This window comes from Elephas maximus, chromosome 27, assembly GCF_024166365.1.
Source record: "Elephas maximus indicus isolate mEleMax1 chromosome 27, mEleMax1 primary haplotype, whole genome shotgun sequence".
NCBI classification, from domain to species: domain Eukaryota; kingdom Metazoa; phylum Chordata; class Mammalia; order Proboscidea; family Elephantidae; genus Elephas; species Elephas maximus.
In genome coordinates, this window is record NC_064845.1 from 29,329,911 (window position 1) to 29,346,648 (window position 16,738).

Here is a 16,738-nt window from a genome sequence, read left to right on the forward strand (position 1 = left end):
GGCATTTACTATTTGCTTAAGTATTTTAGTTGTTGCACTGTTGTTGATGTTATTAATATTGTAGACTTATTACTAATGGGAAAAGGACTTTCAATGAGCTCTTCACTATGTTCTACTTTAGTTTTAAAAATGATAAGTGGAATTACATTGTCATAGAGTGCTTTATCTGTCTCTAACTCTTCCCTCCCTTCTCCTGTCATGACCTCTCTGGGTGGAGTATATCTCCTTATTCTACTGACTTTGGGCTTGGTCATGGGTTAGAGATTGAATTGTGTCCCCCAAAATATGTGTTGGAATCCTAACCTTATACCTGTGGGTGTAATTCTTTTGGGAATAGGGTTTTCTTGTTAATGAAGCTGTGTCAGTGTAGGGCGTGGCTTAAGCCTAATCACTTCTGAGTTATGAAAAGAGTAGATTAGACTCTTACAAAGCTGATTAGACTTAGAAGCAAGCACAGATGGAGGGAGGATAGATGCCACATGAAGATTGCCAAGGAACCAAGGAACACTGGGGCTACAGAGGCTGAGAAAAGGATCTTCCCCCAGAACAGCAAAGAGAGCCTTCTCCTACAGACAGCGCCCAAATCCATTCTCTGCCATCCTTGCTCTTTGCAGCTCTTGTTTTAGCTTAAAATTTCTGAACGGGTATATCTTATTAAGTGAGCCTAAGTTGTGTGTTTCAGCTTTCAGGATAACCTGGGAATTGCCACATAGTGGGCAGTAACGTCTGTGACCACCAACCTTGACCTAGTGCACAGCTATTAATTCAGCTGAAACACAAGAATACAGCCAAACCAGCTGTTAAAATATTTCCATGCCACTTGTAAGTTATCACTACCCCTAGTCCCCCAAGTCCCCCACCAACATGCAGGAAATCCCAGCCCTCCCCCAAGACATCCTAGACCACTGCCTTGATTCAGCAACTGAAGGGTTAATGCTTGGAGCAATAAGGAGCCTTTGGGATTCTCCCCTAGCTGCTGTGGCAGAGAGTCAGTAATGCCAGTGATCTCTGGTTATGAAATATTTTGGTTCCCCCTCTGCATATGGGCCTTCTGCTACACCAGGTAAGCACTCTAGTGGGCATGGGGTAGAATGGAAGAAGAGTCATGGGTCTGGCCTTCCACATCATGCCAGGTCCCATCCATCCTGCTCCAAGATGAGGCTGTTTTTCTGCCATCCCAACATCAGTACCTGCTTGTCAGGCTTGAGCCAAAATGCTTCCATAAGTCATGGCCATCTGTGAGTGGAATCTAACAAGGGGAAACCAGGACCATGGAGAAGTGATGATCTGTGGTGCTTACTATGAAATGCGTATGCCACAGGTATTTGGCTTGCAGTAATTTGTGTTTGAGATCCAGATCCAGTACCTATAAAACCCTGTACCTAGAGCCCACATGTAAGGAAAGCTAAACTTTGTCTTCTTTCTTGCCAGACCCATTCACACACAGGCTTATATGGGAAGGAACTGCGTGGTCTTTTCCATTCTGTGTATATTTTCCAGTATAGTCAGATGTAGAAGGAAAATGTATTTACCTCAGTGAGGGAGTTCAGTTTGTGAGAGAAAACTCCTGTGGGAGGGGGAAAGACTGACAAGTCACAGGGAATTAGACAAGCTCTCCAAGTCTGCAGAGGAGCTGCAGTTCCAGCTTCCCTTATGCTGTGGCCCGTGTCAGGAAATAAAGTGGTCAAGTTCGTTCAGGGACCACTGCCCACACTCCATCACTGAAGTGTGGCCCAATGGTCAGGAAGGTTCAGGAAAGTAAGGACTGCCCCGACATGAGACCCCCATCCCTTCTAAACAGACTGCTGAGCAGTAAAACAGTTCCAACATTGAGGGACTTTGTTTTTCATCATCACTTGTTGCCTGTGAACATGGGCTCGGCTGTAGTCATAAGGCCTCTGGGTGGGGTTATTCTATGCGAAGATGGACTGAAAAAGTGGGGGTGCCTGTATGTGTGCTGAGCTAAAAGAGAGAGGAAGGAGGGGAGAAAGACAATGTGGAAAAGAAAACTAAAGCAGTATTTGAGGCATATGAAGGGAGAAAGACTAAGAAATTTTCCTTCTTGGCGTAACTGAAACAATGAAACAGAGCTGAGCTTTCAGTACCCAAAGACCACTGAGTAAGGGGACCTCAGGGGAATCACTCGATGGTGATCAGTGAGGTAGAGCAACCCAGCCCGGGGTTGGGACAGAGGCCATGAGGCTCCTGTGTTGGCCACTTTCTGTCCTCTTTCATCTCGAGGTTGGACCTGATGACCAGCATCTAACACCTAGTGTTCCCTGACAAGCTAGAGATAGCCTGTTGTTTTTAAGTCTTTTTTTTTTTTTTTTATTGTCATTTGTACTCAGACCTTCTGCAAAACACCTCTTTAAAGCATTAAAAAGCAAAGATAACACTTTGAGGACTAAGGTGTGCCTAAACCATGCCATGATATTTTTAGTGGCCTCAATGCATGCCAAAGCTGTACAATGAATAAGGAAGACAGAAGGAATATCTCAACATGCCCCACATAACTGGACCCCTAGAAATTTCAGGCCTAGAATAATCCCTGAATTTTTGTGGGATTAATTTCCCACCCTATGGCATGCAACCATTTTTTTTTTTAACTTTTATTGAGCTTCAAGTGAACGTTTACAAATCAAGTCAGTCTCTCACATATAAGTTTATATACACCTTACTCCGTACTCCCATTTGCTCTCCCCCTAATGAGTCAGCCCTTCCAGTCTCTCCTGACAATTTTGCCAGCTTCCAACTCTCTATCCTCCCATCCCCCCTCTAGACAGGAGATGCCAACACAGTCTCAAGTGTCCACCTGATACAAATAGCTCACTCTTCATCAGCATCTCTCTCCTACCCACTGTCCAGTCCCTTTCATGTCTGATGAGTTGTCTTTGGAAATGGTTCCTCTCCTGGGCCAACAGAAGGTTTGGGAACCATGACGGCCGGGATTCCTCTAGTCTCAGTCAGACCATTAAGTATGGTCTTTTTGTGAGAATTTGGGGTCTGCATCCCACTGATCTCCTGCTCCCTCAGGGATTCTCTGTTGTGCTTCCTGTCAGGGCAGTCATCGGTTGTAGCCGGGCACCAACTAGTTCTTCTGGTCTCGGGATGATGTAGGTCTCTGGTTCATGTGGCCCTTTCTGTCTCTTGGGCTCTTAGTTGTCGTGTGACCTTGGTGTTCTTCATTCTCCTTTGATCCAGGTGGGTTGAAACCAATTGATGCATCTTAGATGGCCGCTTGTTAGCATTTAAGACCCCAGACCCCACATTTCAAAGTGGGATGCAGAATGTTTTCATAATAGAATTATTTTGCCAATTGACTTAGAAGTCCCCTTAAACCATGGTCCCCAAACCCCCGCCCTTGCTCCGCTGACCTTTGAAGCATTCATTTTATCCCGGAAACTTCTTTGCTTTTGGTCCAGTCCAGTTGAGTTGACCTTCCATGTATTGAGTATTGTCCTTCCCTTCACCTAAAGCAGTTCTTATCTACTAACTAATCAGTAAAATACCCTCTACCACCCTCCCTCCCTCCCCCGCCCCGTAACCACAAAAGTATGTGTTCTTCTCAGTTTATACTATTTCTCAAGATCTTATAATAGTGGTCTTATCCAATATTTGTCCTTTTGCCTCTGACTAATTTCGCTCAGTATAATGCCTTCCAGGTTCCTCTATGTTATGAAATGTTTCACAGATTCCTCACTGTTCTTTATCGATGCGTAGTATTCCAGTGTGTGAATATACCACAATTTATTTAACCATTCATCCGTTGATGGACACCTTGGTTGCTTCCAGCTTTTTGCTATTGTAAACAGAGCTGCAATAAACATGGGTGTGCATATATCTGCTTGTGTGAAGGCTCTTATTTCTCTAGGGTATATTCCGAGGAGTGGGATTTCTGGGTTGTATGGTAGTTCTATTTCTAACTGTTTAAGGTAACGCCAGATATATTTCCAAAGTGGTTGTACCATTTTACATTCCCAACAGCAGTGTATAAGAGTTCCAATCTCTCTGCAGCCTCTCCAACATTTATTATTTTGTGTTTTTTGGATTAATGCCAGCCTTGTTGGAGTGAGATGGAATCTCATCGTAGTTTTAATTTGCATTTCTCTAATGGCTAATAATCGAGAGCATTTTCTCATGTATCTGTTAGCTGCCTGAATATCTTCTTTAGTGAAGTGTGTGTTCATATCCTTTGTGCACTTCTTGATTGGGTTGTTTGTCTTTTTGTGGTTGAGTTTTGACATTATCGTATAGATTTTAGAGATCAGGCGCTGGTCGGAGATGTCATAGCTGAAAATTCTTTCCCAGTCTGTAGGTGGTCTTTTTACTCTTTTGGTGAAGTCTTTAGATGAGCATAGGTGTTTGATTTTTAGGAGCTCCCAGTTATCTGGTTTCTCTTCGTCATTTTTGGTAATGTTTTGTATTCTGTTTATGCCTTGTATTAGGGCTCCTAACGTTGTCCCTGTTTTTTCTTCCATGATCTTTATCGTTTTAGTCTTTATGTTTAGGTCTTTGATCCACTTGGAGTTAGTTTTTGTGCTTGGTGTGACGTATGGGTCCTGTTTCATTTTTTTGCAAATGGATATCCAGTTATGCTAGCACCATTTGTTAAAAAGACTATCTTTTCCCCAATTAACTGACACCGGGCCTTTGTCAAAAATCAGCTGCTCATACGTGGATGGATTTATATCTGGATTCTCAATTCTGTTCCATTGGTCTATGTGTCTTTTGTTGTACCAGTTCCAGGCTGTTTTGACTACTGTGGCTGTATAATAGGTTCTGAAATCAGGTAGAGTGAGGCCTCCCACTTTCTTCTTCTTTTTCAGTAATGCTTTGCTTATCCGGGGCTTCTTTCCCTTCCATATGAAGTTGGTGATTTGTTTCTCCATCACATTAAAAAATGACATTGGAATTTGGATAGGAAGTGCATTGTATGTATAGATGGCTTTTGGTAGAATAGACATTTTTACTATGTTAAGTCTTCCTATCCATGAGCAAGGTATGTTTTTCCACTTAAGTAGGTCCTTCTTTTTAGTTTCTTGTAGTAGTACTTTGTAGTTTTCTTTGTATAGGTCTTTTACATCTTTGGTAAGATTTATTCCTAAGTATTTTATCTTCTTGGGGGCTACTGTGAATGGTATTGATTTGGTTATTTCCTCTTCGATGTTCTTTTTGTTGATGTAGAGGAATCCAAGTGATTTTTGTATGTTTATGTTATAACCTGAGACTCTGCCAAACTCTTCTATTAGTTTCAGTAGTTTTCTGGAGGATTCCTTAGGGTTTTCTGTGTCTAAGATCATGTCATCTGCAAATAGAGATAATTTGACTTCCTCCTTGCCAATCCAGATGCCCTTTATTTCTTTGTCTAGCCTAATTGCTCTGGCTAGGACCTCTAGCACAATGTTGAATAAGAGCTGTGATAAAGGGCATCCTTGTCTGGTTCCCGTTCTCAAGGGAAATGCTTTCAGGCTCTCTCCATTTAGAGTGATGTTGGCTGTTGGCTTTGTATAGATGCCCTTTATTATGTTGAGGAATTTTCCTTCAATTCCTATTTTGGTGAGAGTTTTTATCATAAATGGGTGTTGGACTTTGTCAAATGCCTTTTCTGCATCAATTGATAAGATCATGTGGTTTTTGTCTTTCGTTTTATTTACATGGTAGATTACATTAATGGTTTTTCTCATATTAAATCCCACTTGGTCATGGTGGATTAATTTTTTGATGTGTTGTTGAATTCTATTGGCTAGAGTTTTCTTGAGGGTTTTTGCATCTCTGTTCATGAGGGATATAGGTCTGTAATTTTCTTTTTTTGTAATGTCTTTACCTGGTTTGGTATCAGGGAAATGGTGGCTTCATAGAATGAGTTAGGTAGTATTCCTTTATTTTCTATGCTTTGAAATACCTTTAGTAGTAGTGGTGTTATCTCTTCTCTGAAAGTTTGGTAGAACTCTGCAGTATAGCCATCCGGGCCAGGGCTTTTTTTGTTGGGAGTTTTTTGGTTACCGTTTCAATCTCATTTTTTGTTATGGGTCTATTTAGTTGTTCTACTTCTGATTGTGTTAGTTTAGGTAGGTAGTGTTTTTTGTAGGATTTCATCCATTTCTTCTAGGTTTGCAAATTTGTTAGAGTACAATTTTTTGTAATAATCTGATATCATTCTTTTAATTTCAGTTGGGTCTGTTGTGATGTGGCCCATCTCATTTCTTATTCGGGTTATTTTTTTCCTTTCCTGTATTTCTTAAGTCAGTCTGGCCAGTGGTTTATCAATTTTGTTAATTTTTCGAAGAACCAGCTTTTGGCTTTGTTTATTCTTTGAATTGTTTTTCTGTTCTCTAATTCATTTAGTTCAGCTCTAATTTTTATTATTTGTTTGCTTTTGGTGCCTGATGGATTCTTTTGTGGCACACTTTCTATTTGTTCAAGTTGTAGGGACAGTTATCTGATTTTGGCTCCTTCTTCTTTTTGTATGTGTGCATTTATCGATATAAATTGGCCTCTGAGCACTGGTTTTGCTGTGTCCCAGAGGTTTTGATAGGAAGTATTTTCATTCTCGTTCCAGTCTATGAATTTCCTTATTCCCTCCTTGATGTCTTCTATAACCCAGTCTTTTTTCAGGAGGGTATTGTTCAGTTTCCAAGTATTTGATTTCTTTTCCCAAATTTTTCTGTTATTGATTTCTACTTTTATGGCCCTGTGGTCTGAGAAGATGCTTTGTAATATTTCGATGTTTTGGATTCTGCAAAGGTTTGTTTTATGACCTAATATGTGGTCTATTCTAGAGACTATTCCATGTGCACTAGAAAAAAAGGTATACTTTGCAGCAGTTGGGTAGAGAGTTCTGTATAAGTCAATGAGGACAGGTTGGTTGATTGTTGTAAGTAGGCCTTCCGTGTCTCCTTTGAGCTTCTTACTGGATGTCCTGTCCTTCTCCAAAAGTGGTGTGTTGAAGTCTCCTACTGTAATTGCGGAGGTGTCTATCTCACTTTTCAATTCTGTTAAAATTTGATTTATGTATCTTGCAGCCCTGTCATTGGGTGCATAAATATTTAATATGGTTATATCTTCCTCGTCAACTGTCCCTTTTATCATTATGTAGTGTCCTTCTTTATCCTTTGTAGTGGATTTAAGTTTAAAGTCTATTTTGTCAGAAATTAATATTGCTACTCCTCTTCTTTTTTGCTTATTGTTTGCTTGATATATTTTTTTCCATCCTTTGAGTTTTAGTTTGTTTGTGTCTCTAAGTCTAAGGTGTGTCTCTTGTAGGCAGCATATAGACAGATCGTGTTTCTTTATCCAGTCTGAGACTCTCTGTCTCTTTATTGGTGCATTTAGTCGATTTACATTCAGCGTAATTATAGATAAGTATGTGTTTTAGTGTTGTCATTTTGATGCCTTTTTATGTGTGTTGTTGACAATTTAATTTTTCCACTTACTTTTTTGTGCTGAGACGTTTTTCTTTGTAAATTGTGAGATCCTCGTTTTCATAGTATTTGACTTTATGTTTGCTGAGTCGTTACATTTTTCTTGGTTTTTATTTTGAGTTATGGCGTTGTTATACCTCTTTGTGGTTACCTTAATATTTACCCCTATTTTTCTAAGTAAAAACCTAACTTGTATTGTCCTATATCGCCTTGTATCCCTCTCCATAGCAACCATTTTGTTTTTATAGCATGCAACCATTTTACCAATAAGTCCAGATTCACTGACACGTCTTCCTTACTAGGTCCAGTCAGTGTAATGGGCCCATGTGATAGCTTGTGGAAGGGAAAGGTGATAAAGTTCCCTGCAGTGTAAATTAGGATGTATGGCTGGAGAGTTGTAGCCATGAGGTAGGGAACTGAAGGTGTATTGGTCATGCAGTTGTTGTTTTGTGTTGTTGTTAGGTGCCATCGAATCAGTTCCAACTCATAGTGACCCTATGCACAACAGAACGAAACACTGGCCAGTCCTGCACTATCCTTACAATCGTTGTTATGCTTGAGCTCATTGTTGCAGCCACTGTGTCAATCCACCTCATTGAGGGTCTTCTTCTTTTCAGCTGACCCTGTACTCTGCCAAGCATGATGTCCTTCTCCAGGGATGGGTCCCTCCTGACAACATGTCCAAATTATGTAAGATGCAGTCTCGCCATCCTTGCCTCTAAGGAGCATTCTGGTTCTTTTGGCAGTCCATGGTATATTCAATATTCTTCGTCAACACCACAATTCAAAAGCATCAACTCTTCTTCAGTCTTCCTTATTCATTGTCCAGCTTTCACATGCATTTGATGCAATTGAAAATACCATGGCTTGAGTCAGGCACACCTTAGTCTTCAGGGTGACATCTTTGGTCTTCAACACTTTGAAGAGGTCCTTTGCAGCAGATTTGCCCAATGGAATGCGTCTTTTGATTTCTTGACTTTTCTTCCATGGCTGTTGATTGTGGATCCAAGTAAAATGAAATCCTTGACGACTTCAATCTTTTCTCCATTTATCATGATGTTGCTCATTGGTCCAGTTGTGAGGGTTTTTGTTTTCTTTATGTTGAGGTGCAATCCATACTGAAGGCTGTGGTCTTTGATCTTCCTCAGTAAGTGCTCCAAGTTCTCTTCACTTTCAACAAGCAAGGTTGTGTCATCTGCATAATGCAGGTTGTTAATCAGTCTTCCTCCAATCCTGTTGCCACGTTCTTCTTCATATAGTCCAGCTTCTTGTATTATTTGATCAGCATACAGATTAAATAGGTATGGTGAAAGAATACAACCCTGACGCACACCTTTCCAGACTTTAAACCAATCAGTATCCCCTTGTACTGTCCGAACAACTGCCTCTTGATCTATGTAAAGGTTCCTCAGGAGCACAATTAAGTGTTCTGGAATTCCCATTCTTCGCAGTGTTATCCATAGTTTGTTATGATCCACACAGTCAAATGCCTTTGCATAGTCAATAAAATACAGGTAAACATCCTTCTGGTATTCTCTGCTTTCAGCCAGGATCCGTCTGACATCAGCAATGATATCCCTGGTTCCACGTCCTCTTCTGAAACCAGCCTGAATTTCTAGCAGTTGTAGAGATGGGAATGTCCCAAGTCCACGGGTCAGGAAAGAGCCCTCTGATTCACATAGGCACAGGAGCTGTAAACCCAAGATTGGCAGGCCAGAGAGCAGGGCTCTTGCTCACAGTCTGTGAAAATGGGCAAATCTCAAGATTGGCAGGAAGACCACAGGTAAGCTGCTAGCTCAAGTCCCAAGAACTGGAGGTCAGAGAAATGGCAGCCAGCTACAGAGTCCAGAATGAGCAAAAGCCCCCGAGCCCTTTTGAATGTCTGTCCACACTTGATGCAGGCTACATGCCCAAGGAAGCTCCCTTCAACTGATTGGCTACTCACAGCAGATCCCATCATGGGGCTGATCACGTATTAAATCTCAATAGGGAAGTGATCACAACATTACAGGACTGCCAAAACACTGAGAATCATGGCCCAGCCAAGTTAACACACAATCGTAACCGTCACAGATCTTGATCTCCTTGCCCTTCCACAAGACACCACACTGGTCCATTACATTGATGACATTATGCTGATTGGACCTAGTAAGAAATAAGTATCAATGACGCTAAACTTATTGGTAAGACATTTGTATGCTAAAGGGTGGGAAATTATTCCAACCAAAATTCATTTTCCCTATACCTCAGTGAAATTTCTAGGGCCCCAGTGGTATGGGGCTTGTCAAGATATTCCTTGCAAAGTGAAGGAAAAGTTGGTGTATCTGGCCCCTCCCACAACTAAAAAGGAGGCATAGCACCTGTTGGGCCACTTTGGATTTTGGAGGCAACATATCCCTCATTTGGGTGTGCTATTCTAGCCTATTTATCAAGTGACTTGAAAAGCTGGTAGTTTTGAGTGGGGCGCAGAACACGGGAAGGCCTTTCACCAGGTTCAGGCTGATGTCCAAGCTGCTTTGTCACTTGGGCCATGTGATCTGGCATATCCAATGCTTTTGGAAATGTCCATGGCAGATAGAGATGCTGTTTGGGGTCTTTGGCAGTCTCCTGTTGGTGAATCACAGTGCAGACCCTTAGGATTTTGGAAAAAAGCCCTGCCATCCTCCACAGAAACTTGTTTCTCCCATAGCCAGGATTCATGGGTCCAGGAATCAAGAGATGGAAACGGAAGTGGCACCATTCACTATTACCCCTAGGGTCTCACTTGCAAAATTTTTGCTTCCTATCCCCAAGACCCTAGGGATCTTAGTTTCAAAGTGAGGAATGATCCCAGCAGGAGAAAAACACTGATCGAACTGGAAGTTAAGAATGCCACCTAGCCACTTTGGGCTCCTTGGCCTCTGGATCAGCAGGCAAAGAAAGGGGTTACCATATTGGCTGGTGTGATTGATCCTGATTACCAAGGGGAAATCAGAGTGATATTGCATGATAAATGTAAGGAAGAGGATTTCTGGAATACAGGAGATTCCTTAGGACGTCATGTAGTACTACCATGCCCTGTGATAAAAGGCAATGGAAAACTACAGGAACCCAATTCTGACATGATTGCTAATAGCCCAGACCATTCAGAAATGAAGGTATGATTCACCCACCAGGCAAAGAACTATAATCAGTTGAGGTGCTTGCTGAGGGTAAAGGGAAAACAGAAGGGGTGGTAGAAGAAGGTAGTTTTAAATACCAGTTATGACCACATGATCAGTTGCAGAAATGAGGACTATAATTGTTATGAGTATTTCTTCCTTGTATGTGTGCATCAAACATTTTTGTTTTCTTCACTCAAAAAATAGAAGATGTAAATGGTACTAGTGTAGTTAGGCCAAGAGGGGAAGTGACTTTCCCAAGATCACAGCACCAGTACCCAGCCCTGTTTGAAGGTGTACTCCATGCATGCTGCTTCCCACCCCTGCTTGAAATTCTTCCATCTCTGAGTTTGTGCATTAGCTACAGGAACAGATATTCCAAAAGGCAAGGTAAGTGTGGTGAACACCACACCTTTGATGTGGTGAAGCGTATGTGAAATTGTTCACTACAGATTTGTAAGTAAGCACAAGTAAACTTGTGCTTACCTTGCTTACTGGGTCATCTGCCCCCATCAGGGATTGTAAATTGAAAAAGAGGCTTTGATTCCGTAGGAAGGTGCTGTGGGGTTGGGAGAGAGACAGATGCCAGCCATACCTAGAAGCAGAGTCTTTGATGTGGTGAAAAACTATGAAAATGTTCACTACATATGATCTGGTAACCAGTAAGCCCTGTACTTACCTTGCCTATTGAATAATCTGCCTCTAATTAGCTAAATGCAACATCAGCCCATGGGTTCTTATCTCACAAACACTTGCTGATATCCCTAAGAAGAAGATGCTAGACTGATGCCCACTGTGTGGGGTGGGGGACTGGGGAAGCTCTGAGAAGCACAAAGACTTGTCTAGGGTTGCACATTGCTTAAGAGGGATGAGCTGTGTCTGAACCCAGCTCTGTCTGCTGCACCCAGGCCCTCCCCAGGTTCTGTGGGGGAAGGGGAGGGGGCTGTGTTAGTGTCACTGTGTAGAGTTATGGAGATGGCCTGGGGAGAGGTGAGCAATCAGCAGCCCAGAGGAGACTTTGGGGAGGTCTCATCTGAGGTTGGGCCCAGGTCAGGGGACCCAGAACATGACCTCACTTACTTGACACCAGAGTACATAGAACTTGGAACCCTGGTAAACAGGCACCCACATTGTAAACAAAGCCCCCTACCCAACTCACTTGAGTGGAAACGCTTGAACTGAGAACATGTTTTCTTGTTTCTCATCCCCTGTTGAACCGAAGCTTGAGAAAGCCAGGAGTTCGACCCTGTCCCGAAGGCTGAGACATGGTCTCATATCCCACCCCCGAAGGCTCTGGCCACTTTCCAAAAGGAACCCGAAGGTAACACAGGGTGGCCCAGAGCTGCCAGTCCAAGCCAGGCCACCACTGTGATCCCACCTGGGCAGCCTCACATCCCTCTCCCAGATCATACCAGCCCCCAGGCCATGCCAGCCCTTGTCCTCATGGGGTCCCTGCTAAACAGGGGCAGGGAGGAAATGTGGACAGAACTGATGAGACAGAAAGTTGTTGGATAAGGCAGGGTCCATTTGGAAGGGAGGAGGATGGGAGTCAGAGAAGGAGGGCCATGTGATCTGGGGAGATTTGGGAGGGGAGAAGTGATGATGAGGATGATGAAAATGGTGCTGTTGCTTGAGGGCAACCCCAAGCTCCAGCCCCACAGCCCCTCACCATCACTGGGTTCACGGGGCTGGGTCTGACCTGCAATGGGGTGGTGGCTGGGCCTAATCCATCAGGTCGGGTGCCTTGGAGACTGGGAGCTGGGGCATCAAGGCAGAGACCTCCTTCAAGTCCCTGCCCCAATCCCACTGATCACATAGAACTCTCTGGAACCTAAGCCTGCCCAGAGGTCCCAGTTCAGACCAGGGCTTTAGGGAGGGACTGTCAGGGTCACAGACCGAGTCAGCACTCTCACCTGGGGCTTCTCTGAGATGCAGCTCGCCTGAGTGGGGCAGTCAAATCACAGTCCTAACTACTGGAATTGCCTGGGCCACTGCTGACCCTATGCTAGTCCGGCTTCTCCCAGATCCTGCTGCAAAACTCAAAGGTTGATTTTTCTATCCGTGGGCTTGGCCAGGGCTGGATGGTGCACCCCTAGGCCGACCCACTCATCACATGGTGACAGATGGGAAACTGGGAGCTCCTCCAAGGCCCAGGGGGCACAAGGGCCTGAAGGGGCAGAAAGTGAAGGAGGTGGCTCAGAGGGGCCCTTGATGCCTCCCGGGCCACTGCCACCACTGTCTCTCCAGAACCAGGTGCAGAAGATCCCCAAAGAAAAGGAGAATGGCATCACCCAGCTGGGGTCCAGGAAGGGCTGGTGTAGGCTCAGGGTAAGTGCAGGGGAGGGGTCTGGGTCCCTGGGTGGGACCCTAGATGACCAGAGGGTGCTTGGGGCCCAGACAGCACCCTGGAGACCCCCAGTTCTCTCCCAGGAGTTTCCCACTTGAGGGCCCCCAGTCCCCTCTCAATGAAATTGACCACCACCGTTTCCTGTCCTCCTACCCCCCTGCCACTGCCCTCCCTGCCCTGGCCAGCTACAAAGCCTCTTTTCCCATATTTGTAAGAATATCAGAAAGGAGTTTTTTATACTGTCGTCCCTTCACATAAGCCCATGGGTCTTTTTGCATGTTGCTGCTGTTTTAGTGTTTAACTTCCAATCCCAGGGCCCTGGGCAGCAGTCGGCTGGGCTGTCCTTCCACACCTTCTCCCAGCCTCGCACATTGTCATGCTTAGCAGGCTTCTTCTACCCTAAAGTGCAGGGCTCAGGCTATGACACATCTTTTTCTGCCACTGCAAGCTCAAGAAACACATCCTGTGACCCATCCAGTTCAGGAGCTGTGTCCTTACCACAGAATGTTCCAGAAGGGAGACCAGTCCCCACAGTGACATCTAGTGCAAGCTCACTCCTTCCCGGCTGGGGACAGTGCACAGAGCAAACACACCCATGAGACTGGCCCTGGACTGATTCCTTGTGCTGCCCTTTCAGCAGGGCTACAGGAATGCTTACATGTGTCCTCATACACAGACCCACTCAGGACAGACTCCCAGGAGTGGCATGCTGGGGGAAGGATGTGCACATTTCAAGTTAGGATCACTAGAGCCAGACTCCTTCCCAAAACAAAAGTCGCAGTCCCATGGCCCAAAAGTCTTGACAACGGCTGTGTCCCTACATCGAGCCAGTTCTGGGTCTTAGGGTTCTTTTCCATTTTGCCAATCTGCTGTCAGGGTGGCCAATGGAACTGCAGGGTGGCTTTGAGGTGCTTTTTGGCCCTGAGAAGCCAAGCCCCTTCTCAGTCCTTCGCTGGCCATTCAGTTTCACTCTTTCTGAGTCATTTGTTCACATCCTGGATCCTGTGGGGGTCTTTCTCCCACCCAAGGATCTCCAGGTTCTCACCCTTGGCTGGATCTGGGTATTCCATAGCTTCAGGTTCTCAAAACCCCCTTTGATGTACAGAAAGAAATATCCGTGTCCTGCTTATCTCATGGGTGTGTTTGCTCTGTGCACTGTCCCCAGCCGGGAAGGAGTGAGCTTGCACTAGATGTTCCCCTCTGAGTCAGGAGCAGAGCAGGCCTTACGCAGCACAGAGGGAACATCGCAGAGCCCTAGTGTTGGACAGTTCTGGGGGCTGACCAGGTGACTTTGAGGAAACACTAGACATCACCAAGCCTCTGTTTTCTCATCACTGGAATGGGGTGTTTTGTGAGGACTCACTGGAACACTGCTCTTCCTCCAGGGAGATACCATGGTTACTTAGTTAACAAAATAACTTCAGGTTCCTAATGTTTCTAATCATCTCTCCACCTCCAAATGTGCTTGGAAAGCCCAGCCCTGTTTTCTGCTGAAGGCACTCATGTCCCACCTCCTGCCACAGGTCACTGAGGGAGAGGGAGTGCCTGGTCTGAGCTCCGTGGCCCTGACCCTCCTGGTGGTTCATGAGGCTGCCTCTGACAATATGTCCCTCCTCTGTCCCACCCCAGTGTGTCTGTGGTTCTGACGAGGACTTGGATGAGGCCTGGGTGATGAAAACCTTCAAGGCAGGCTCACTGGAGAAGCTGGTGGAGCACCTGGTGCTCGCATTCCTAAAGGGTAACTTCTCCTACATCAGAATCTTCCTGGGAACCTATAGAACCTACGCCACCACCCAGCAGGTCCTAGACCAGCTGCTCCAAAGGTGAGCGCCCTGCCCTCCACAGCCCAGTGGAGGCTCTGTCCCCTGCCAGTTGTGAGTCTGCAGAATGTCACTTCACCACTCAGAGCCTGTTTGCTCCACTGAGAAGTGGGGCGATAAAGGACAAATCAGCTAGAATTACTGTCAGGGCCCCGTGGGACAAGCCATGGAAAGTGTGTACCAGAGCCCAGCTCTTTGGTAAAGGGTGTTGGAGGGTCTGGGATGTTCACATTTATTATTTTCTTCTCCCCCATAAAGAAACTGTCTGCCTCAACCCTCACTCACTGTGTGCCCTTGAGCAAACTTATTTCCCATTTGTAAAGGGGAGGTTGAGATTCCATTTAGTGGATCCTTGTCCTTGGTATTGCCAGAACGGGGATCTTGGAGGCTGGTAGAAGGGTCCCAGGACTCTCAGATACCTGGGAAGGTGCTGCTTGGGGTCACTCATTTACCAGTTGTCTATGAAGCCCCTACTGTTGCAGACACTGTTCTAGGCACTTAGCATCGTTCAGTAGACGAAGCAGGTAGGAAGCCCTGCCCTCCTGGACCTCCATTCTAGTCGGGGAGTCAGACAGGAACATTAGACATCTTAAGCAAGTAGTGTCCACAGTGCATTAGATGTGACACCCTCACACCACCTCTAGGTATGGATGTAACCACCCCTATTCTGCCCAGGATGCTGAACCCCAAGACCAGCTGAAAGGGTGAGTGGACTGTGGGTGGACAAAGAGGGGCTCCTGTCTATTCAGAAGGGTGAAAGCTGTACGGGGCCTGTGTCTGGATTGGGGCTGGGCAGACTCTGGACCCCACACATCTGGATTCCACTACAGGAATGAGTTTAGAAGCACCTCCTGCAGGAGATAAGCAGTCATAGAGAGCTGGGGATGGAACCTGGGCATTCTGGGGAGCAGAGGGGAGGCTGGGGGCTCAGAGAGGCCCCTGAGAGAACCCATCCCCGCACAATCCCCTCACATTTCCATTTGCCCCCCCCCATATTGGGGGCCCAAAATAGGAGGTGCGGGGTGGAAGGGAGAGAAATCTGCTCCTGAATCTCAATCCCCAGTTGTGGATGCTCAGCTGCTATGCGGGGCCCCTGTCCCAGGGGAGAACAGTGTCAATGGGAGAAGAGACGATCACACGTGTGCAGAGAATCAGGCAGCATGGTGCTGCACACTCTCCAGAGGAGGGTACTGAGGGCCTGGGCATCTGGGGAAGGGGACAGCCTCCATGTGTCGCCCAGCATCAGATAATCCTGGAGCACTACTGTGTGCCAGGCTGTGAGATGAACATGAAGACACACATCTCCATGCCCTTAGAGGGTTACTGCCCAGTGGGGAGAGGGCCAGGGGAGAGAAAGGGATGTAATTCAGGCTTCCCAAGGAGGGAGAGTTCTTTAGATCATTGATGGGGACCTCCCTGGGATGGAGGCTGTGTGCTAGCCCTCTGCTCAGTGACCAGGCCTGCTACTGCCAGGATAGCCAGAGGGTGTGATGCAGGGTGGTGCTGACCTTTGGAAGGACGGGCAGACACAGGGCCCTTTGCAGGGGTGCCCTGGGAGGGCAGTGTCTCAGGAAAAGCCAGGCCTCTGACCCTGCTCTTCACCACCCACCCCTAGTGCCACCTCTTTTATCCTGGGCACGTGGCTGAAGGAATACTCAGAGGATTTCGATCAGCCCCCAGACTTCCCCTGCCTAAAGCTCGTGATGGAGTATGTGCAGGTGAACATGCCAGGCTCACATCTAGAGCACCGTGCCCAACTTCTGTTGGCCCAGCTGGATCAAATGGAGGTCACTGAGACAGAGCCAGAGGGTGAGGAGGACTGGGCATGCCTGCACGTGAGCTTGTGAGGGGGACATGGGAAGACCCCCAGAGGCTGGGGTTGACCTATAGCGCAGAGTAACCTCAGACCCTCCTCTGGTGGACCGTGGTCTGGGAAGACTTCCTGGGGTGGAAATCTTGGGAATGGGCTTCTCTTGATGGCAATGAGATGTTTTTCATCATTGGAAAGGT

The 16,738-nt window shown here is 45.9% G+C and overlaps 1 protein-coding gene across 1 annotated transcript in view; it reads left to right on the forward strand.

Annotated features, from left to right (window-relative positions):
- LOC126068252 (ral guanine nucleotide dissociation stimulator-like) overlaps positions 1 to 15,436 on the forward strand; it is a 469,734-nt gene extending 454,298 nt beyond the window's left edge. Inside the window, exons 2-5 of the mRNA XM_049870697.1 lie at positions 8,309 to 11,882; positions 12,809 to 12,889; positions 14,538 to 14,731; positions 15,373 to 15,436. Coding sequence (XP_049726654.1) covers positions 11,748 to 11,882; positions 12,809 to 12,889; positions 14,538 to 14,731; positions 15,373 to 15,436 — 474 coding nt within the window. The 5' untranslated portion in view covers positions 8,309 to 11,747. The remainder of the gene's footprint in view (positions 1 to 8,308; positions 11,883 to 12,808; positions 12,890 to 14,537; positions 14,732 to 15,372) is intronic.
- Positions 15,437 to 16,738: the final 1,302 nt, after the last annotated feature.